Source organism: Panthera uncia, chromosome A2 (genome assembly GCF_023721935.1).
Source record: "Panthera uncia isolate 11264 chromosome A2, Puncia_PCG_1.0, whole genome shotgun sequence".
Classification (NCBI taxonomy): Eukaryota; Metazoa; Chordata; class Mammalia; order Carnivora; family Felidae; genus Panthera; species Panthera uncia.
The window spans coordinates 107,166,762-107,192,384 of NC_064816.1; the positions used below are offsets into that span (position 1 = coordinate 107,166,762).

At 33.6% G+C, this 25,623-nt stretch overlaps 1 protein-coding gene across 1 annotated transcript in view; it reads left to right on the forward strand.

The window, feature by feature from the left end:
* HDAC9 (histone deacetylase 9) overlaps window positions 1–25,623 on the forward strand; it is a 903,132-nt gene that overhangs the window by 836,480 nt on the left and 41,029 nt on the right. The window contains exon 25 of the mRNA XM_049642883.1: window positions 12,274–12,407. Coding sequence (XP_049498840.1) covers window positions 12,274–12,407 — 134 coding nt within the window. The remainder of the gene's footprint in view (window positions 1–12,273; window positions 12,408–25,623) is intronic.

A 25,623-nucleotide genomic window follows, 5' to 3' on the forward strand; every position in this document is an offset into this window, starting at 1 on the left:
TGTCTCTCTACTATTTATGTATCAGTTTTTAATTAACATAATAACAATGCCCAACACTCTACTAGGCAATGGATATACCAACCCAAGAAAGAGATGGTCCCTGTTTATACCCTGTAAGGGTGAACTCACAAATTAAGTAGTATATAGAGAAAAATAAGTATGAGGAGGCACATAGGAATAATTCTTTACAGTGGTTTTAGGATGTTGCTTATGTTGAATTTAAAGGATGAGTAGGAGCTGACTTAACATGGACAGCATATTTCATCAGCAGAAGCTCATATTTATGGGCACTATTTGATTCATCAAACTGTATAGATAGTAATCTCTAAATCAAGGGAAGACTAAATGTCAGGGAATGGCAGAAGATGGAGCTGGAGAAATCATACCTTGAAGGCTGTGAATTTAATCCTGAAAGGTGAAAGAAGTCAATGACAGGTGGTTAGATGCCTGGTATTTTGAGCTCACTGCTGTATCTGAGTGAGCCTAGAGTTTTCTACTGGCATGCTTGCTTATTTCTGTGCTCAGAGTTTTCTCCTAACTTGTTCACCCTTTCAGCCATATAAGACTTCCCAGAATTCCTTGAATATAAGATATATTAATTAGAAACACCTTGCAGTGTACAACCAGATGTGGCCAATGATCATGTGGCCAATGATCACTTTCAACTGAAAGTATTACTGAAGTATTTATTTCAGCTGAAAACTCCTCACAGCCTTATTGTTTCCCAACAAACCATCTTCCCCAGATCCAATGAACAGTATGCTCAGGCATTGCCAAGGTACTTGTTTTATACGTCAATGTACTGGCACATGGCACTTAATGGAGAAAATGAGTGGGGATGAGTGAGGACATGGTGACATGCATTGGTTACTTCATCTTTTAGGTGAAAAGTAAACATGTTTTATTTTATTTTTTTGGTTTTTTTTTCACTTATTTTAAACAGGCAGTAATCAGTGGATAAGGCTTCAGACTCTAAAGCCTGAATTGAGTCCTGACATTACTATATTGTAGTTGTGTGACCTGGGGAAAGTTATTCAACTTCTCTTTGTTTGCTTCTCTATAGAAAGTTTGATATTCTCTGTAGCTACCTAATGAGGTTGGTGTGACTATTAAATGAAATATGTCTACACAGTCCAAGGACCTGGCATAGAATAAATGTTTTAGAATTTATAATTGTTGTAATTGTTTAGTTGTAGTTTTCAACTTTCCTTATACTCTCAATTTACCTCATAAATTAGAATTACATTAATTTTTCTTAGACCTGCAATATATTCAGGGGTATGTGAAAACTTAGTAGCTAAAATACTACCCACTTATTACCTCATGGTTCTGTAGGTCACAAGTCTGGGGAGACTCAGCTGAGTTCTCTGCTTCAGGTCTCACAAAGCTGATATATTATGCAAGAAAACTCCTTATTAAGATTCTGAGGAACAATCCTCTTCTGAGTTCATTCAGGTTGCTGGCTGAAATTCGGTCCCTTACAGTTATAGAACTGAGGTTCTCATTTCTTTGCTGGCTAGAAATTACCAACATTCCTTCTTACATGACCCAACAATGTTCAATCTATTAATGATGCATCAAGCCCTTATTATGCCTCAAATATCTCCAAGTTCCTCTTATGGGGCCACCTGAAGAAAACTCTTTGCTTATAAAGGGTTCATATGATTAGATTATCTATCCACCCTCTTTCTGCTCAACACTGTTCCAAATTTCCCTTTTGTTACTTTTTCAAATTAAATTTTTTTCCATACTACAGGAGGATATAATATGCATAGGTTCTACCCACACTCAAGAAGAAGGGGATTATATAAGGGCAAGACTTATCAGAGTCATTGAGGATCATTCTGAGAATTCTGACTACCATACTAATTTAAATATAATCAAGTAAAACTTGAACATGCTCATTCCAAATTCACTCATTCTATCAATAAACACATACTGAACACCTACCATGTACCAAGCTGTATGTTAGGTTTGAAAGTATTAATCAATTCTTGGCAATTTACTATTTCAAAATAGGTTTTTAAAAAGCAGGATTGTCTGAATATGTTGCTTCCTGTTCTCCAAACTTACTTTTCCACTCTCCAGTTTTGCTTTCTGGAACTATAATAAGTATGATCCTGTGTCAGCATAATTGAGTATTCTAGAACTAGGTTTACTAATGGGAAAACTAAATAAATGAAAAGAATGATACCATGTATAATATATTGCAGATTTATCTAATAGACCTTTTAAAGCATTAAGAGGTATCCTGAGGTGAGGAAGTAATAGTTACTGATATTGCCTGTGTGACAAGTACTGGATAGATGTATTTACAGACATTATTTCACTGCAACCAACCAGTGTTACTATTCCTGTGTCGGAAATGGGAAGCTGAAGCAAAGATATACAAATGTCTAACAGTGTAAATGTTTGGGTATGTCCTCCATTATCCTCTGAGTTTCCTCTAAGCAGATGTATATCTTCCATCTATTAAACTTTATTAAAAATGTGTTTATTTTATAACAGTTCTCTTTTTCTATGTTAAATTTTATTTATCTGGGTAAGTGTTCCTTATATTTTAGTTCCTTGGAGGCAGGAACTATATCTTACTCTTCCATGTATTTCCCTGGCTATTATTGGAGTATATGCTCAGTAAACACTGGTTGAATTTGAGTAGTGCAAACTACTGTAATGGGATCATCATTCCTTAGCATGAGTCTGTTCTGCTCTTATTCCATCTCACTTAGCCAATTATGCATGAGCATCCATGAGAGAATAGATCCCATGTGTTTGATACATTATTGAAAACAGCAGTAAAAACTGGTGATTGGCAAATCAAATTGCACTTAGGGCTTGGCAAAAAAAAATGTTGATGGGTAGAAAAGAATGGTCTTACAATGTCCAAAAGCATTTTCTAGGGATTTTTTTCCTTGCTGGTTTTATATTTGTGTATTTTAAGGGAAATTTATTTCACATGTTTCTGGTTTGTTTACACTTAACACACCAAAGCAATGATTTGTAAAAGCAATTTGGTATCTAGGAACTCTTTCTAAAGTTCCTTTTGAACTGGAAATCATGTCTGAAAATATGGGCAGTATTAATAGCTATGAATTGGCTGAATGGTAAGAAATGCACTCACTGAGAGCTTTGTTCTCACCCCAACTATATTGTTAACAGTTTGCCTTTATAATTCACCTTTTTAGATACTACTTTTCTCATCCTTAAAATGAAAAGATTGGAATATATAATCTTAAAATTCACTTCTAGATCTAAAATTCCATGATTAAAATCTTTTATTAAAAAATATATTAAAACTGCTATTTGCCAGGCTCTGTTCGATGTACTGTTTTTTTTTTGAGGTGGCTTTTTATGATTTAAATATTCATTTCAAATATGAAAGAATAATTAATCTTTAGTTCTATTTACAGGTGAAAAAACTCAGATTCACATATCTATTTGAAGTATCAGATTTACATATAATACTTTCGCACATAGTAGGAATTTAGTAAATGTTGATTTGTAAGTGGATCATAGTTGGAGAGACGGAGGGAGGGAGGGAGGGAGGGAGGGAGGGAGGGATGGATAGTCAAAATGCCAGTCACCTTTCTTGCCATCTTATTCTCAGGAATTCTTCAGGAAAATGTTTTCCAATTTAATTTTTCAGAAATAATGACACTGAATTCTTTTGTCTCAGACTTCAAGATACAAACCAACTATTCGTTTGTTTTCAAAAGATGCCAAGAATATAAATTCACCTCCTGGAGCATCACTGACTAGAACACTAAAGGGATTTTTACTGTAGTTGAAAGTACCTTCTTTAAAACATATGCAATATTTATAGGGCTGTTTAGAATAAGCCAACTGAAAGATTTAATGATAATAATCTCCATATTCCTTCTAAAATTGATTTCCGGTTTCAATGAACTTGGAAAGAGTCCTAGGACATCAAATAAATAAAGATCTTAGCATGAAATGAATCTTCAGAATATGTTCATAAATTTACATTTTAAACATGACCAAAATATATATATATTTGCCCATTATTAAGGTGATACTTTAATGAAAATTTTTCATTTGCTTGGAATAAACCTTTCTGGCTACAGATGAAAGGATTTTATGGTAGCGACAATGGTTTTGTGAGTTAAATGATCCCAACATCATCAGGAACGAATCACAAGTGCCTACCATATGAATTACAGCACCATGAGTCTTAAAAAGGTATTTCTGTGGAAAGCATTCTTCCCATCTGTAACAATCAGATTCTGCTTTGAAGTCCTGCTAGAGAGTCTTACAATACATGAGACAGCCACATGCTACCCAAACTTCTCTCTCAGCTTGAGTTTGACTGCACTTTCCCAAAGAACAACAGGGCAACTTAATGATGAAAGGGTTTAGAGAGGAAAATGGCTACAGCTTTTGTAATTACACTTCACTGTATGTGCATTCTCCAGTGATCCTTTCTGGATACAACTGTGGAAATTTTTCCAGTGGATGTGCAAAATTAAATTTCACATTAAAATGGGACAAAAGTGTGTATTCTTTGATCTCTCCTATATTGAATCTACAGTGTAGTCTTCACAAATATTTCTGGCCCAAATGAAACTAACCTGCTAAAAATGAGTAAATTATTATTGAGACTTTTTAACTATATCAGAAAGAGTTAGAAAAATGATATAAATCAATAACACATAAGGTGTCAGTATTTCAAGACACTGTCACTAATGCTGATTTCCACTCCACTACTTCTCCTGAAGGGGTGTGGGAGTGAGGATTGCCTCTGTCATCCTGTTTTGTTTTGTTTTTTTCACTTGAAGCTTTCCTCAACAGACAGAAAATAATAGTGTAGAAACACTTGAGTGACTGGAAGACTGACATCAGCAAAGTTAAGAGATTAATGTGAGTAGAATTAAAAAGACTTGTTTACTCACTTTGTGTCTATTTCTTTATTAACCAAATGAATCATGACTCAGGTACTTTCTCTGGCATTGGTTGCTGATTCTAAACTCTAATCTATTACAAGAGGGCAAAATAGCAATGGTAACTATACTGTAGGTTAGAGAGAAGTCCCTCTTCAATGTACAATAGAATCTCTCAGTCTTAGCTTGCGTAAAGAATTCTAATTCAGCCATTTTTGTAATTTCATAATAGAAATAGTCTATCTGGGATTATCTCTCATTTCCCTGGGCTTCTATAATAATGTTTCGGTTATCCACAACAGGCATTGCTGAATATACCTAGGTTCTAAAGGAATGAAGTTTATAGAGTTTGGGAACGTTGTTCCCATTTTGCCTTTATATGTTTTACTATTTACGTTCTATCTCATCTCTGATAAAAAAGGAAAGCTAGCAATAAAAAGAACAGGCCTCTTTCCATAATTAAAAAAAATACATAATAACACTAGCATCAAATAAGTGCTAATATGTAGTGGCCATTTTAACCTTACAGGAGGATATTATTTACAATCATATATGAAACTGAAAACCTAGTAACAATTTAAAAATCTAAACACAGAATTGGTTGGTATAGTAATACATTTAAAATAACATTGTAGAGGACTTGAAAAATGTTTCCCACTATTAATATTTGTAAATGTAAGTTAAAAGATTATAATATCCTGTTTTATTTTTAAAATACACAAAAACAACAAACATGAAATACTACAAAAGTGGAATTGGTATCTTTGACAGGACTGTGGATTTATTATTATATATATTACAATTATTTTACTATTATAAATTTTATTATTTATTAAATATTAGACACTACATTTATATAATATATAACTACACATATACTTATATATTATGCTATTTATTTTATTTACTATTCATTATTTTCTATTATTTTCTAAATTTTCTACAATGAATATGTGTTTGGTTTTCAAAACAGTCTTTTTTTTAATGACAGTTAAAATAAAGCTAGTTAATGTTGTTTCCTTTCACTACCACTATTCTCTGGGAACTATGTGGGGAACATCAGATGAAGTGGTAGAGACATTCCATTTAGAAGGATGAATCCTTTTTTGTCCTATGACTTAACTATTAAATACATATCTAAAGTTTAATTGTTGAATGCTATTTGAGCAACTTTTCATTTCAAACTACTTTTCTGAACTAGTAAAATTGTTGACACAATATGATTTTGGCCAGAAGTAACACCCCATAGAATATCAAGAAATCAAATTGAAACTGATAATTTGAACCACTAACATATTTACAGCTTACTTAATAATTCTTTAAAGAAGCAAAAAATTAAATTTGCATCTAGTAAATCAACAGAACTGAACAGAAGATTTCTTTTTTTTTTTTTTTTTTTTAATTTTTTTTTTTCAACGTTTTTTATTTATTTTTGGGACAGAGAGAGACAGAGCATGAACGGGGGAGGGGCAGAGAGAGAGGGAGACACAGAATCGGAAACAGGCTCCAGGCTCCGAGCCATCAGCCCAGAGCCTGACGCGGGGCTCGAACTCACGGACCGCGAGATCGTGACCTGGCTGAAGTCGGACGCTTAACCGACTGCGCCACCCAGGCGCCCCTGAACAGAAGATTTCTAACTCAAAATGCCCTTCCAATTCTCTTGCTCATTGGTGTCTCAGTTTTAGTAGTTACCAATTCACCTGTGTTTGGTCATGAAAAGAAATGACATGCTACAATGTAGCTTCCTTCTCATGCTTGTCATTTAATGCTGATTAAATTAAATTAATATGATGCTCTTTAAAATAACCAGGCTGCACACAGGATTCTTTAGTGTAGTAGTAGCAGCAGCAGTAGTATATTAGCGTTAGTACTTTGTTAAAGCCTCATTCTGGAAGTTCTTCTCAAAAGAGTTTAAGGTACCGAATTTCACTTTGAAAGAAGTATTTCTTAGAGAATGCCGTCACAGTCAATGCAGTAAAGTAATAGGGAAGACTGCCAAGTCTGATTTTCAATGACTCTATACTGATTTCACTGACTAACCTGTGCCTGCCCATCTTGCTACACCACAGGTTCCTCTCTAAGCTCTACTCCCATGCCACCCCCCAAAAATAATCCAGAAGCTAAAGGTCTATATGGACCCTAAGAACCCAGTTCCATCACCATATCTGGTGATTGCTTGAGCCCAAGATGCACCATGTTACAGAGATGTGTTTTTCTGCTTGATCACTTTTTTTCTACAAGCCCTCACACTCAGGACACTAACCCCCTTGAAAAAACAAATCACTGGCTATGGTTTCTGCTGTCATTTTTCAACTCTTCAGGCTAAGTTTGCTGTAACAAGCAGGATGAGCTTTTGTGCCTTTTGTGAAGATAGAAGTAAAAACTATTAAATGCGGCTTGCAATTATGCCTATTAAAATATTAAACACACACTCATGCACGCACACACACACACACAGACACACACACACACCACTGAAAGTTTTGTCTCACATGTCCTGAAATATAATACCTTGACATTAATAGCCATGCTTGGCTTCTTAAATACCTCATATATATGTACAGCAGTAATGGACACAGTAGAACTCGGGCTAACAAAGCTAAACAGTTATAATTGAATTCCTTACTTTGATTGGAAGAGAGGCCACAGGCCTTATAGAAATTCATTTCTTTACTTCACTTGAATGTTTTGTGCATGCATAACTCAAAAGTTCAGCTGCTTCAATCTGTGGTTCAAAATCACATGGGTAACATGTGAATGGAAATAAACCCTGTAGGTAAAAGAAAGAGGAATTTGGATAGAGATCAAACATTAGCTTCATTCCATTCTTTCCTTCCACTTTTTACTATCCCATCTAAATTTGGTATTTTATGGGACTTTTTTTTTTATTTCCAGAGGAAAAAGTGAACTTAAATCAGATTTGAGATTTTCTCTCTTTCTCTCTTTTTCCAAATCCATGTGATTTGATCTGCTCAGTAATGACTTTAGATAATTCTCAATTGTTAGGAACCTTTAGTATAAAAGATATAACATACTGGCTTGATTTATTATTATGTGTTTTTAAGCTCTCACTATAGCCCTGGGTTAGGTTATAGAAAAAGCTGTTCTGAATATTTCACAATATTATTAGCAGAAATATTTACCTTTTTGCCTGTATGTAAGTATTGTATTTCTTTTTTATTTTCTAGATTGGAAGTCGTTACTATGTGCTATTAACTTTGAACATTTCTAAGCATTAGGGATCAGAACTTTGCATCACATTTTCTGAAGGCTTAGCATTCTTTTTGTAGTAGTCAGGTAAGAAGGTAGAGTTTAGTGTGGCCATCCTCATTTCTAAGTGACCTGTGGAAAAACTCTTATTGGTACCGTAATGCGGTCCGTAAGAAGTGAAAAATATTGCAGTGCTTGAAAACAGTTTTTATTTAATTTTAAAATACTTTTTAGAATAATTTCTGCCAACTATTTAGCAACATATAGTAATTATAAAATTACTATTGTGACTTCTATCAGAGTAGTAGCTAAGTGGATAGAATCAACAATGAAGTGCTTCAAGGTAATGGGGGAAGTGAACTCATCTTATTCATGGCTAACCTCAAGTGCTAGACCAGAACTGAAATTCTAGACGGTTATGGTTTATTGGGTAGATATCTCAGTGCATTCCAAGGATGAAGATGATATTTTTCTGTTGTTCCAAAATGGAAGCAACATACTTTGGTTTGGGGTCTCATTGTTTCACAACTTTATAGGCTTTCATTTAGTTCTACCAACTTTATTCTGAGAATTTCCTTTCTTTTCAAACAAAACCCCACAATGCTTAAGAATAGAAGTCAGGCTTATAAGTCTCCCAGGCAGGCTTGCAGAGCATGCACTTCCATATTCAAGATTATTCTTTCAAGTTCTTATGGATGTAGAAATATTCTAAATATTGTAAGTACTATATGAATGAGGAAAAATGAAATAATGTCCTTTGTACTTTAGAATGGATAATGCAAGAAGCTAAAAATTGAATTAATGTAAACATGGAAAAATTAATGACAATACTATAAAGACAAAAAAGATCATTGGTTTGCAAGTGTTGAAGGGTGAATAGGAAGAATAAATAGGTTGACAACAAGGGCTTTTTAGGGCAGTGAAACTATTCTAAATGATACTATAATGGTAGATACATGCCATTATGCATTTGTCAAAACTCACAGAACCATACAGCACAAAGCGTGAATCCTAACCGTTGACTTTTATTAACAATAATATATCAACACTGGCTTATCAATTATAGAAAATATACCACATTAACAATGCAAGATGTTAGTTATAGAGGAAATGATAGCAAAGGGGTGGGATAGTATAGTTGAATGCTCTGTACTTTCTGCTCAATTTTTCTTTAAATCCAAACTGCTTTAAAAAATAAAGCCTGTTAATTATTAAAAATATAATTGATTTAAAACTAAAATTTTTATTCCTTACAAGTTCTTAAACCATATTTTAAAAATGAAATGCCATATTGAGCACATGGTTTTATTTCTTTTCATTTATTTTATTTTTTTGCAATTGTCCTTAAAATTGGACAGGTTGGATACAATGTTACATTTTTTTTATGTTGAATGAGAGACATTTACATCTGGCATTATGAGAGTCTATACATCCTGAAACACTTCTACATGAAAATATCAAAACTACTTTTTAAAACTATGAATGATTTCCAAAAAGATGAAGGAAGGTGAGCAAATACTATAGCTGTTGGCTAACCTGGGCTATCCCAAATTCTCCAGCTGGATAGAGCTTGAACATTAATAGACTACTACATACTGGGAAAGGGAGTCAAAGTCTTGGGCCTCTGAAGGGAGAGGTTTTTATTGGAGACCAACATAAAGGTAGGAGAAAGGGCCAACTGTAAGAAAAAGGGTGAATGGAAGAGGAAATTCTGATGAATAAAACTATAAGTCTATCTTAGCTAGGGCTATACTGGAGGAAATTTCAAAAGAAATAAAAAGGGAAAAACTATTTTTTTTCCATGAGAATTTGTAATCAAGTTTTGGAGTCCACATTTACAATAATTGTGCATTAAAAAAGAGTCCCTTTAATCTAAGAATTTAAAATTGATCCTAGCTGATGGTATCCCAGCCATCCAGTAGAAGCAAACAAAATCACACTCAACCCACGTTTCAAAAATAAATATCAAGTTCAATTAAGGCTTCAAAAACTTCTCACATAGGAAGTTCCAGTGTATATGGGCTCAAAAAAAAACAAAAACAAAAACAAAAACACCTCAAAACACAGAAGAGAGAGAATTAAGACAATGAGGGTGAATCATCAGAAAAATAAATAGTAAGACGAGGCTCTAAAGACTTTGAATAACAGATACAGGATATATAATAATAATGGGTAAAGAAATAGAATGAAGAAATGAGCAAAGACTAACAAACTATAAAAGGAACTAAGAAGTTATGAAATCTAACCAAATAGGACATCTGTAATTGAACAACATAATCACTGAAATGAAAATACCAGTATAAATGTTAAACAGCAGGTTAGACACATCTGGAAAAAGAAAGGCTAGAAAGTAGATCTAAAATTAAAATACCTCTAATGCAGGACAGAAAGAGACATACACAATATGAAAGAAACCTTATGAGACATTGAGGATATAATGACAGTAACCACATATATCTAATTGGAATTCCAAAATAGGAAAATAAATAACATTATTTCAATAAATTTGAACAATTAAACAAATTTCTAGAAAAATGTAACTTATGAAGATATAGAAAGCATGAGTAGCCCTATAATCTCCAAAAAATTTTTTTCAATAGTTAAAAATCTTCCTCAAAGAAACCACAAAACTCAAATGGTTTTACGGAAGATTTCTACCCAACTTTCTAGAATGAGATCATGGAAAAAGGGGGTCCCAACCACATCAAAATTCAACATGGTCAATACAGGAGTGCAAAGTTATAGATTAACCCCATTCATGAACATAGGTGAAAAAATCCTAAACAAATCACTAGCAAAACAAATCCAACTGTGTACAAAACAGATAATTACATCATAACCAAGTTTATTTTGCTTTATAAATTTAATGATGGCTTAATATTAATAATATTAATGTTACAACACTATGAAATTATAGGAGAAAAACATCTCATTGTGGTGTAAATAATTTAACACCTATTTGTAATAAAAACTTTAATTCAAAGTAGAAATAGAAAGGTCTTTCCTGAAACTGAATGAAACCGCAATACGATGCCATGATTCATTCACTTATTTGGTAAGTTATACCAAATATTGGCAAAGATGTGACTGAACTAGAATTTTTATATACACTGCTTCTCAGAGTGGGGATTGATTATATAACATTTTACAAATAATCTGGTATTATTTAGCAGATTTTAAGCCATAGAGATTTCACTCCACTGTTGCACATGTGAACCACAAGAGTGATATAAGAACATTCATGGAGGCATTGTAATAATAAAACACTGGGGTGTTGTAATAACAAAAATGCTAATATCTGTCATCAGGAGATTGGGTAAATGAATTCTTGTATATGCATAATATGACCTACTGGACAGCAAAGAGTTATAGCTACATTTGTCAACAGAGATGAGCTAAGAAGATATTGTATAAAAAGAGCAAGTTGTGAAAATAGAAAACCGCTTTTATAAAGTAAAAAAAAAAAACACAAAAAAAGCAAAAGCATTATCACCACAAATTCATGGTCCTGATTTCCCAGAAGAAGAGGAGGGATGTTAATACAATATACAAGAAGCTTCAAAAGTATTATTAACATTATTTTCCTTAAACTAGAAAGTGAGTGAACAGATGTTTTGCACATCATTATACTTTATAATATAGAGAGATGTTATTTTTTTTAATTTATTAACTCTGTAATCAAATTAATTGATTAATCATAAAGGGATGTCTATAAAATCTAACATAGTTAATTTGAGGTGATATGAAAAAATTTCCTTTTATATAATAAAGTAAAAGCAGATGATGGAAACAATAAACAGAAGTCCAGCAAATGAGATTATTGACCTTATTTACACTTGCCAAATGCTATTCAAATTTTTTATGCAGGTACATATAGAATGTGTTATGAAAGGCAGTACTGTGCACTGGTGAGCAACCAGACTGATTGCTGTAAATTTTGGTTGTGGTACTTCTTAGCTGTTGGATCTTGGATTTTGGTTCCCTCATATATAAAATATAGATAATAATAGCACCTAGTTTATCAAATTATTATAAGTATTAAATGAGTTAGTCCATGGAAAGTGCTGAGAAAGGAGACACACAGAATAAATGCTCAATCAATATTAGATTCTAGTAATATTCTCTTTTGATTTAATACTCTGAAATGTTGTTTGTGTTATGGTAGGCTTTGGTCATTTGACGAAGCAATTGATGACATTGGCTGATGGACATGTGGTGTTGGCTCTAGAAGGAGGACATGATCTCACAGCCATCTGCGATGCCTCAGAAGCCTGTGTAAATGCCCTTCTAGGAAATGAGGTAAAAATCATTAAAAGTATAGTAGGGTAGGGGTAAAGGACTAGGAAATCATGCATACATAATTTTAATTTTTTTTTAATCTCATGTAATCAGAAAGTGCAATGTTGCTCTTACAGTTTTAAGAAAGAAGGTAAGCTTTCAGAAGTTTACATGTACTCTTGTTATATGGTATAATTTTTGTCCAGTTAATCCACATAGCCCTTCCCTCAATCAGGTTATTTGCAAGCTTAATAAATAAGTAAAAAATAGGGATGCCTGAGTGGCTCAATCGGTTGAGCGTCCAACTTCGGCTCAGGTCGTGATCTCATGGTTTGTGGGTTTGAGCCCCACATTGGGCTCTGTGCTGACAGCTCAGAGCCTGGAGCTATTTTGGGTTCTGTGTCTCCCTCTCTCTCTGCCCCTCCCCCACTCATGCTCTGTCTCTGTCTCTCTCTCTCTCTCTCAAAAATAAATAAACATTAAAAATTTTTTTTATAACTACAAATAACCCTTGGGAAGAGAAATGCTTTGTATACTGACACAACTAAATATGCAGTGAAATACTGAAAAAGAAATAAAGAAAATTTCTCTTGAAATTTTCCATAGGATTGTGTCAGTTCAAGTGAGAAAATAAAGCTTCTTAAAATTTTTTCAGCTTTATTGAGATATAATTGGCAAACAAAACTGTAATACATTTAAAGTATACAGTGTGGGGGCGCCTGGGTGGCTCAGTCGGTTGGGCGTCCGACTTCACCTCAGGTCGCGATCTCGCGGTCCGTGAGTTCAAGCCCCGCATCGGGCTCTGGGCTGATGGCTCAGAGCCTGGAGCCTGTTTCAGATTCTGTGTCTCCCTCTCTCTCTGCCCCTCCCCCGTTCATGCTCTGTCTCTCTCTCTCTCAAAAATAAATAAACATTAAAAAAAAAATTAAAAGGCAAGTACTATTACTTCAAAAAAATATATACAGTGTGATGATTTGATATATGTATACATTATGAAATGATTCCCTCCATGAAATTAATTTAGCACATTCATTACCTCACATACTTACTTTCCGGTTTTGTTTGTTTGGTGAGAACACTGAAGTTCTACTTTCTTAACAAATTTTAATTATATGATACATTATTATGAACTATAGTCATCATCTAATACATTAGATCCTCATTCCTTATTCATTTTGTAACTGAAAGTTTAAAACCATTTACTAAACTCTGCCTGTTCTCCCCATCCCTCTGGCCCCTGGCAACCACTATTCTCTGACTCTATGAGTTCAACTACTGTTTTTTTTTTTGCGGGGGGAGGTCTACATAAGTGATACCATACAATATTTTTTTCTATGTCCAATTTATTTCACCTAGTATAATGCCCTCCAGTTTTAACCATTTTGTCAAAAATGACAAATTATCTTCTTTTTAAAAAATTAAATAATATTCTATCATATGCAGATATAAATGCCACATTTTTCCACTTATCTGTTGATGGACTTTTAGGTTGTTTTTGTACCTTGACTATCATAAATAATTCTGCAGTAAACATTGGAGTACAGATATCTCTTCAAGGTAGTGATTTTGTTTCCTTTGGTTGTATACCCAGAAGTGAGTTTGCTGGATCATGTGGTAGTTTTAGTTTCTTGAGGAATCTCCTACTGTTTTCCATAGTGGCTATACATCATACCTTCCCAAAAACAGTGCACAAAGCTTACCTGCTTTCCACATCCTCACCAGCATTTATCTCTTTTCTCTTTGTTAATGCATGAGGTAATATCTCATTGTGGTTTTGATTTGCATTTTCCTGATGATTAGTGATATTGAGCACCTCTTCATATACATGTTGGCCATTTATTTATATGTCTTCTTTGGAAAAAACATCTAATTAGATTCTCTGCCCATTTTAATTGATTTATTTGGGGGTTTGCCTTTGTTTTTTGTTTTTTGGGTTTTTTTGCTATTGACTTGTATGAGTTCTTTGTATATTTTAGATATTAACCTCTCATTGGACACATGGTTTGCAAATATTTTCTCCCATTCCATAGGTTACCTTTTCATTTTATTTACCCTTGCTGAGCAAAAGCTTTTAAGCTTGGTGTAGTCACACCATCTGTTTGTTTGTTCATTGGCTTCCTTTTGTTGCCTTTACTTTTGGTGTCAGATCCAAAAAAAACATTACCAAGGCCCATGTCAAGGAGATTATCCCCTAAGTTTTCCCCTAAGAGTTTATGGCTTCAAATCTTGCATTTAAGTTTTTAATCCATTTTAAATTTATTTTTGTGTATGATATAAGATAGGGGTCCAGTTTTACTCTTCTGTGTATGGCTGTTCAGTTTTACCAATACCATATATTGAAGAGACTATTCCTTCCCCATTGTATATTCCCAGATATTTAGTTACAGATTAATTTACCACATGTGCATGAGTTTACTTTGGGCCCTCTCTTCTGTTCCATTAATCTGTGTATGTGTTTCTAATGCTAGTAGCATTGATTACTTACAGTATACTCGAAATCAAGAAGTATAGTGACTCCAGCATTATTATTCTTTCTCAAGATTTCTTCATCTCTCTGGGGTCTTTGTGATTTCATATGAGTTTTAGGATTGTTTTTTTCTATTGTAAAAAATGCCTTTTGATAAGGGTTTCATTGAATCCATAGATTGCTTTGAGCAGTATGAACATTTTAATAATATTAACTCTTATCCATGAGCATGGGATATCTTTCCATTTATTTGTGTCTTCTTCAATTTCTTTCATCAATATCTTACAGTTTTTGGTGTATACACCTTTCCTTGGATACATTTATCTCTGAGTGTTTTATTGTTTGTGATGCCATTGCAAATGGGATTGTTGTATTTCTTCTTCAGATAGTTCATTGTTAGTATATAAAATCTGATTTTTTAATGTTGATTTGCATCCTGCAACTTTACTGAATTTATTAATTCTAATAGTTTTATGGTGGAATATTTAGGGTTTTCCATACTTATTGTGTTATCTCTGAGTAGAGACAATTTTACTTCTTCTTTTCCAATTTGGATGCCTTTTATTTCTTTTTCTTGCTTATTTGCTTTTACTATGTTGTAGATTGTAGTTACTATGTTGAATAAAAGTAGCAAAAGTAGGCATCCTTGTCTTTTCTTGATCCTAGAGTATGGTGTTAGCTGTGGGCTTGTTATATATACTATTTATTATGTTCAGGTATGCTCCTTCTATTCTAAATTTGTTGAGCATTTTTAATCATGAAAGGATGTTGAATTTTGTCAAATGCTTTGTATGAATGTATTGAGATGATCATATGACTTTTATCTTTCATTTTGTTAATGTAATGTATCACAATGTAATTTATCACAACCTATAAAGATAGGTTGTCTGTTGAGATCTTCCTTTTTTTATTGATGTAATCATTTGTCACTATAAATATCCCTCTTAGAACTACTTTTGCTGCATCCCATAAGTTTTGGTGTGTTGTGTTTCCATTTTCTTTTGTCTCAAGAGTTTTTGAAATTTCTCTTTTGATTTCTTTGACCCGTTGGTTGTTCAGGAGCATGTGGTTAAATTACCACATATCTGTGAGTTTTCAATATACTTGGAATGCGGGATGATTTCAGTCTTTTAAAATTTGTTAAGACTGGTTTTATGGCCTAATACGTGATTTGTCCTAGAGAATGTCCCATATGTGCTTGAGAAGAATGTATTTGCTGCTGCTATTGGATAAAATGTTTTGTATATGTCTGTTAGGTCCACATGGTCTAACACATAAAGTCTATTGTTTCTATATTGGTTTTCTGTCTGGCTGATCTATCCATTATTGAGAGTGGGGTATTAAAGTCCCCTAATATCATTGTATTTTTGTCTGTTTCTTTCTTTACATCTGTTAATATGTGCTTTATAAGTTTACTTCTTCTATGTTGGGTGCATAAATATGACAATTGTTATATACTCTTGATGAATTGACCCCTTTGTCATCATATAATGACCTTCTTTTTCTCATGTTACAGTTTTTACCTTACAGTTGTTTTTGTTTTTGTTTTTGTTTTCTGATACAAGCAAACCTACCCCTGCTTTCTTCTCATTTTCATTGGCATGGAATATCTTCCTATCTCTTCATTTTCAATCTCTGTGTACTTAAAACTGAAGTGATTCTCCCGTAGGTAGCATATAGTTAGGTCTTATTTTGTATTTATTCAGCCACTCTGTGTTTTTTGATTAAAGAATTTAGTCCAATAAATTTAACTGCATAAATTTATGCAGGCTTCCTTTTGCCATCTTGTTTTTTCTGGCAGTTTTGTAGTTCCTTTCTTCTTTTCATACTGTCTTTCTTCGTGAATTGATGACTTCCTGTAGTGGTATGTTTTAATTTCTCTTTCTTTCTCTTTGCATACTTCTGTAGGCTTTTGCTTTGTCATTACCATGAGGCTTGCAAAAATCTTATATGTATAATTGTGTATTTTAAGCTGGTAACATCCTAACTCTAATGTATAACAGAAACTCTACATTTTTAAACTCGCCTCCCATGATTGTTTTTGATATCATAATTTATAGCTTTTTATATTGTGTATTCTTTAACAAGTTATTGTAGTTATAGCTATTTTTAATACTTTTTTCTTTTAACCTTTACACTTGAGTTTTAAGTGATTTCCCTCTGTCATTATAATATTAGAGTATTCTGAATTTAATTATGTATTTGCCTGTATCAGTGAGTTTTATACTTTCATATGTTTTTAGGTTACTAATTAGCATTCTTTCGTTTCAGCTTTGAAGAACTCAATTTAACATCTCTTATAAGGGCAATGTGATGTTATAGTGATAATGAACACTTCTGTTTTTTATTGTAAATTTGTATCTGCCTTTCAATTCTTAATGACAGCTCTGTTGGGTAGAATATTCTTGATCAGCAGTTTTTTTCTTACTGCAATTTGAATATATCGTCCAACTTCTTTCTGGTCATTAAGTATTGTGCTGAAAAATCCATTAATAATCTTAATGAGACTCCCTATCTGTGACAAGTTGCTTTTCTCTTGCTGTTTTTAAGAGTCTCTCTTTGTTTTTAACTTTTGACAACTTCATGTGACTTGGTGTTGATCTCTTTACATCCATCTAATTTGATACTCTTGGGATTTCTATATTTGAATGTCTGTTTCTCTCCCCGGGATAGTTTTTAACCACTATTTCTTCAAACAAGCTTTCTGGCCATTTCTCTTCTCCTTATGGAACTCCTATAATGTATATGTTGATTTGCTTGATGGTGTCCCATAAGTCCTTTAAGCTATCTTTACTGTTTGCATCCTTTTTTTTTTCTTTTTGCTTTTTTGACTGGGTGAATTTCACTGCCCTGTCTTTCAGTTCACTGATCTTTTCTTCCATTTGATCTAGTCTGCTCTTGAATATTTCTGTTGATCTTCTATGATCATTTTGTTCATGTGTTGTTGTCCTCACTTCAATGACCATCTTCACAGCTGTTATTTTGAATATTCTGTGGGGTAAATCTTATCTCCATTTCATTAAGATCAGTTTCTCGAGTTTGTCTTCTTTTGTTTATAATATATTCCCCTGTTTCTTCCTTTTCTTTAACTCTCCTTGTTGGTTTCTGCACATGAGGTAAAACGTCCACCTCTCCTAGTCTTGACAGAATGGTCTCTTCTAGGAGATGAACTTCATCAATCAGCTCAGCCCAAGCTCCTTGTTACTTCTTAAGCCTTTGTGATTGTTCAAGCCACACTCTTTGTTGTTAGTGGCTCCCCTTAGTTGACAATATGCCAAGATCTATCATTGTCCCTAAGGTGAGGATCACAGTCAGCACCTACATTTAGGTTAAATAGAAGCTAGATCCATAGATAGCAGCTGGGAAATTGTGTAGTCAAACCCCTTCCAGGGAGACACTGTGAAATGAACATTTTTGTCTGTTCTCTCTGTGCTGAGCCTGGGTGTATAGACATGGGGGTGGAGATGGGCAGTGCTCCTATGCCTATTTAAAAACTCCTTATTTGTTTGCTGTAGTCCCCAGGGACTCATGAACACAGGTACTCTTTGCTCTCAGAGCTACATGATTTAGGGGCCCATTATTTGGGTGAGAGCCATAAAAGTTGGGGTGCTAGATGTGTGAATAGACTCCTTCCAGAGAGATAATGGTTACTTGGTTTTATTGCTGGAGGGAACCAGAGGGAGAAGGCAGGAGAAATGCCTAACCAGCATTTTTAGGCTCTAGGGAGAATCACGCTCAGCACATTGATGTGTGCTAATTAGAAATCAGATTCCTCAGGTAGCAATTTATAAAGTGTGTGGTCAAGATATTTCCAAGAAAAATGGGGAGATGGGAGATTTTTTGCGTGCTCTCTCTGTGCTGAGCCTTGGGGTATAGCTCTTCTCCCACACCTAAGAAATGTTATTTGTTTGCCGTATCCTGTGGGACTCATAAACACAAGCCCTGTTGGCGTTCAGAGCTACATGTTTGGGGACCCCATTCTATAGGTGGGAGCCTTAAAAGTTGGGGTTTTGGATGTGTGGTCCAAACCACTTATTTTTCAGGAAAAGCTGGGATTTGGGGGTTCCCTCCCAATTGTATGGTGCTGTGTTGGTCGTGGGGTTTATGGTGAAGGATTATCTCAGTCTTTCCTACCCATTTTGATGGGGTATTTTCTCATTTGGTCAATGCATAGGAGTCACACAGCTAGTTTCTGGATTTCTCTCAGAGGGAATTGTTCCATGTACAGATGTACATTTGATGCATCCATGGAATGATGGGAAATTTAGGAGTCTCCTATATCACCATTTGGTCTGGAGTTTTAAAAACCTTGACAACCTTTTTCTGTTTATTTATGAATTCTCTAGGGATAGATATTATTCCCATCTTAGAGATGGTGATAATGAGTCTCAAACAGGTTGGAGAAATCCTTTCAAAGTCATGCAGCTAGAATGCATTAGATCCAAATTTTGAACTTGAATTTGCATTGCCAAACATGATTTTTTTTTCTTTCACATTATGTGACTAAATTGCAACATATTTTTCTGATTACTCTGTAGACATCAGATCACATTACCTTTAGGTTCACTTTCAGATTATGGCAAACTTTTGAACTAATTAATTGCAAGTCAACAAATATTTCAGTTTATATATATTCCTTAATGTTACCAATTCTTTTTATTTATAGTGAATGTTTACAAGTGTTAAGACTGTTTTAGGTTTTACTTTCTTTCATGAACTTGCAATGTGACTACTTAAGAAATAAACATATACAAAATATTTTTTTAAATCTGTCATGTATATTACTTTTAACAGTAACTTAAGCTTTTGCCTATAGTATTTATGAAGGGGAAAAAAGTATTTTCTCATCTGCCTGCTGAACATGCAAGTTTTATTGTCATCATTATCTTACAAGTCTGTAGTGCTTCAACTTGATTATTGTGCCATATTTATTGAGATAAATATGTACATTTTTTTATTTTAAGGAAAATATGAGAAAGAAAGCTTGAGCACTCTTTAAGTCTTTTCTCTATTGTATAATTTTAGATAAGACAATAACCTAAAAGATGTAGCTATCTAATGATTAGTGTTCTTATTAGTAGATTGTTATTTCAGATCACACATAGTTCAGAGTGTCTAATATTTTCTAAATATTAGTCTTTCTGAGTTTCCTATGAACAAATAATGTCAAAAATAATGTTTGGGTGTTTACTGTATTAAAGGTTTATCAGTTAGTGTTGAGCTGCCCTATGCCTACCAGAAAACATATTTTGCATATTCACCTTTAGTCACAGCTTACTTATTTGATTTTAAATGTGGAAACATTTTAGAGAAGCAGACTGGTTTTAATATTTACATTATAAAGGCTTATGCCAGATGTGCAGAAAATCACAGTAGGTTGTGGATTGTGGCTCCATGGATGATTGACCTGCCTAGAAAGAAATGTTAACCCAGTTGCAAAAGCCAACTATTTTTCCAACTATGTGAAAGGAAATTATGGATTTCACTGGCTCTCTTTGAGCACATCCATTCAAATGAAATTCTGTTTCTTTGTGCTGGTAATCACTACACTTGGCCTACTTTATTCTTCCAAGGGAGGATTACCAATGAGAATGGAATAATTTTTTTTTTTTTTGGTGGTCTCTTTCTTTAAGAGAGGACTCTGTTTCAGAACATATTGAAGTCCATTGTGTGGAGTTAAATGGTTGTGTTTTGTACCTTCCTTCCACTGCTGGACCTTTTGACCAGGATAGGATATCTTTGGTCATTTTATTATACGAGCTATCCCTAGAGATCAAATAGATTGTTTTCATATAGCAATTAGTGACACTAGAACAATGTCCCCTAATTTAAAGTTTGAGATCTATTCGCAAACCTTTCTATACCCTTTCTCTGCATTTTTAGAAAGACCAGGCTTAAGATAGAGGAAAGGATAAAAATGTCATTGGTCAATCTTAAACATGACCATATGGATGTATAGGTACTAAAAATTCCAGTAAACAATGACTGAAATGCTTGTTTTCAGCTATATTAACTCTTTAATCAACTGTAATATCTGGATGTCTTATAGTAAATTTGATTTAGTTATTATAATACCTTAAATATTACCTTGTCTTTTTTCATTGGTTATTTTTAATTGCATAAGCACAATCTAAAATTGGTGTATTATGAGCTAAGGGAAAACAAATTTAAATAATCTCTGGTTTTCTGTACTTTTTCTATTGAGAATTCTTCAGAGTATAAATGAAATTATAAATTTCCCACAAGATTCTTTAAGGGAAACAGATGGATTTGGTGTATTGAACTTTGAAAGGTAAATTTTGGTGTGTCATGTCTATCAGTATGCAGAAGAACAAAGCTTAGGGAAAGAAGGATTTTTTTTAATGAAAAATGGAAGAAAAATACATGTGTGTTGTGCATAATTCATTTGAAAAAAGGAAATGAAAACGTAATACTTGAAACAACTTAAGAAACAAAGAGTTCTTCTCACTTTCATTGACAATATAATTTATAATCCAAGGTCTGGCTTTCTATATATTTTTCAGTTCAGAGGTCATCATGACTAACAGAATGACTGCATTGAAGTTTTAGATTTCATTCTTTTAGAAAAAGCGATATATAATAAGGCATATTGCATGTACCTCACCATTTTGAAAAGTGCATACATGTAGTTTTCACAATGATTTCACATAGTAAAGTCTAGGTAAGAAAATTTTTTAAAAAATCTTTCAGTTACCAATTATTGCAATTTCAAATCCCAATTTCCCTCCAAACTCCCTTTTCAAGTGATTAATAGGGCAATTATAACTTATTATCTGGGATTTCACTTTTACAAATAGCAAAATATAGTAAAGCTTGAGCTTAAAACATTGGCAGAACCTACTTTGGCTTCTCAACACTGAACATGAAATTGAACTCAAATTAGGAAGGTCAAGAAGGGCCTTTTTGAAGGACTCTGCACTTTGTCAGATGTATTTATTCATGTGCAGAGGATTAGAATTCATAAACATTTTGCCAGTTTTTTGAATGCTGTTTCTTTTCCTTGTTGTTCTTGGCCAAGCCATGTCAATACAGCAAAATGCTGCTTCGTATGACTTATTATCAGTAGAATAATATGTATTACATAACCCAAAGGAATTATAAAATCAGCAGGAACTCTTGGCCTGCATCTTAGTGTAAATATATAGATGGGTACCAAAAAACTTGATTTTTAAAAAATTAAGTTATCTGAGTGATGCAACCAAAATAGGTATTTTTCTTTTTAAATATTTTTATGATGAAAGTGATCTAATTAGCAAAATGTCTTTTAGCTCTTCTTTAAAGAAATAGGCACAAGGTCAATCAAAATAATATACTATTGGATTAAAGCTAATTTGAGCATGGTACAGAAAATTCCTTGAGGCAACTGATTTTGAAGACCTACCAGAAATCCATTTTTTTCTTTTTCTTGGCAAAGTTCAGAATTTAGACTTACCAATCCAATCAAGTGTATGATGAATATTTTTGAACTTCTTCAATGAAGCACTTAAAAACACTAGCTTGGGGTTTGCAAGAAACAGAAGTGACTATCTAAATGAGAAGAATCCGGTTGCTTGAAATGGCATCAGTGATCCTTATGAAAATAGTTACATCATTTTTAGAATTAGTAATAGAAACATCTGCGAGGTTCTCAGAGAAACTGATTTTGGTACTCTGCATTTGTGCTGGCTAGCAAACAATGGCACAGTTACTTTGAGGCCAGATTTGCCTACTGTTATGCAAAGCCAATTAACAGCACCCTGGGTTGCTTCCCCTGAAAGAAATTTCCCCAAAAGGTGAGAAAAGCTTAAGCCCTTGGCATTCCTATGGAATCTAAAACAAAAACATTGAAAAACTTCAGGCAGGTAAGATAGGAGAGGACATATAGGAGGAAGAGCCTTGGGTAGTAAGTTGAAAACAGGGCCATTAAAAGGCCACCTGTCAAAACAGAATAAATGACAGTTTTAAGCTTGTTAGATTAAAAAAAAAAAAAAACAAATTGCTGTAGACATGGAAGCTGTTGGGATGATGCTACAGCCTCTGGTATTAAAGGTTCACCATTTATATTTGAGTTTATGGCAATTTTTTTCTTTCTTCTTTTTAAAAAATGTTTTCTTATTTGAGTACAGTTGACAAACAATGTTAACCTTAGTTGCAGGGGTGTAACATAGTGATTCAGCTTCTCTATATGTTATGCTGTGCTCACCACAAGTGGAGCTACTATCTGTCACCATAAAATGCTATCAAAGTATCAATTATAGCTTTTTTTTTTAAATCTCATTAACTCTTATTAAGGTTTGGCTTTTACTCCTTCCATCGTCCATCCCTTTTTTCCTTCCTTTTTCCCGCCTCTTCTCTCTATCCCTTCTTCCCTCCCTCTCCCCTCTTCCCTCCCTTATTTCTTTTCTCTCTTTCCTCTTTCTTTCTTTCTTTCTTTCTTTCTTTCTTGCTTTCTCTTTCCTTCCTTCCTTCCATCCATCCTTCCTTCCTTCCCTTCCAGTCTTCCTCTCTCTCTCCTTTTCTTTTTCTCCTTTCTCTTCTTCATAATAACTGCTGTCTCCTGTCGAGTAGCCTCAGCTGCTTTCATCTGACTTGGATTTCAGAAACAGTGACTACACTTAGTGGTTGTGTGTTTTCATAATCTTCCCAAGGTGACTTTTTGCTCTAAAGATGCTGAAAAAGTCACTTGGACTGACTGTAGTAGGTGTTGACACCCACCCCTGAGGTGAACTTTTGAGATGGTATTATGCAAGTTGGTCATCAGGGGGTTGTTTTTTTTAGATTTTGAATAAAGAAGTAGTGTTGCCATCTTTTCATCCTTCAGATTATGTATGACTGACTCCATTGGGGAATTGGTGTGAATCTGGCAAAGCCTGTAAGCTCTTAAATTGTTGGAATTCATGAGTAGAGAAAGGGAGAATTGAATACAGGGACACTGTATGATAATACAGAACAATGTTTTTTCCATGGTTTTCTCTTAGATTATGAAACATATCCATGCTCTGAAAGGGAATGTATGAATAATCTAAAGAGAATAAAAATGTTTTGGAAAATAATATTTGAAGATACTTTCCATTGTAGATATGTTGCATTTCTTGTATTTACAAGGCTTATGAGAAATGGAGCCAAAGTGATAGGTGGATTTTTTTGTTTGTTTATCTTTTTTAGCAAATGCCAAATAAAGGAGAAGTTATCTGGATAATTCAAAACTCCATTGTGTACATCTCACATATTGTTTGTCTTTAGGCTTTTCAGAAGGTGTTAAAAGGAATGTGAGCTGGAAACCTAGATACTTCAGAGGGTTCTGATTACCAATAAAAGAGAGAAAGCATTTCTTTTCAGTGGTGAAACAAACATGTTATGGCATTCATTTATCTGCCCTTTCATTCATTAGTCTTTTATTGGACATATATTTTATTTCCAAAACTTCTAATACAAATAAAAGTAAAAACAATATAAACAAAATACTTTGGGAATATAATATAGGACCCTTTGTTTTTAACTATGAGGATGGAGAAATATTTTAATAGATATTATAATAGATATTAACCTTTCTTGGACTTGAATAAAAATGAGATTTTGGCAAGCTAAAACCAAAGGAAAGGATTTATCTCTTGTAGTAAAAATACATAGATAAAGACGTTAAGACTTCTTAGAATTGTGGGTGGTTCTGTTTTGGGTTTGTTTGTTTTGGGCACTGGAGAGGCTACTTTGAGTGGAATAAAAGTAAATAATGAGACTGGATCAGTAGAATGGAATAAGATAAGGAACTGGAATTTCTGTGGAAAATATGGAAGAATTGAACTAATAAGCCCCATGCTGGGGGGTAAAATAATGACAGAACTGTGTATGATTTTTCAAGAAAGCATACTCTTATACAAGAAAAAAAAACATTAAGGAGATAATCATCAGGAAGAGTTTTCCCCTGGTTATAAATAAACAAAATAATAGTCTATCAGTGATATGTTAGAGCTGGCTTTCAGTGGCTTGTGAGAGCTAATTGTGTGTGTATCTCTACTCAATCCTGAGTTCAGTGACATCACACTGGTATCTTGAAATAGGCCTTGGTGGGAATATTTTCACCATGGAATTCAGCAAATGCTACAAATTACAGCTATTTCTGTTAAACATTTGCCAGCACACCACTGCTACATGATGTGAAGCAGGTCTTCTTAGCAGAAAATTGACATTTGGAAAAGAGTATAGTACAGATCGCTTTACTAAACAACAACAACAAAAATTTAAGGAAAAGCAGTTTAAAAACATGTAAATTAAAGAAGAGAAAATTTTAAAAACACATGAGTAGGAAGAAAACTAAAGATCAAGGACAGTAAAACAGGAGGACTTACCAAGTATAACTATCAAGTTTAAGCTTATTTGAAAAACAGGGGCAAGGAAACAAGATTTTTGGCATGTAGAATGAACTAAGCCTTCTTTATAAAAATTAATGTCTACACAGTGGACATTGTGTTAGGAAACTACACATAAAGCACTGAGAAAACTTGCTTTCAATGTTATTGAAACTTCATCTTGATATGTACCTTTACATACATAGTTTGAAATGTTTTCTCATTGTATCTATAACCTTATGTCAAGGCTTAAAAATATTGATAGTATAAATTATCCAACTAATTGCATTCTTTATTCTCTTTCCAATAGACTACTATGCCTCCTTTTTACCTTTAAGTTCATTTTTAACTCTTTAGCTAGTTCTTGCTGTAGGTGTTTAAGTATACCATTAAGTCCAAATTTGCTGTGGTTAAGTGTCATAGA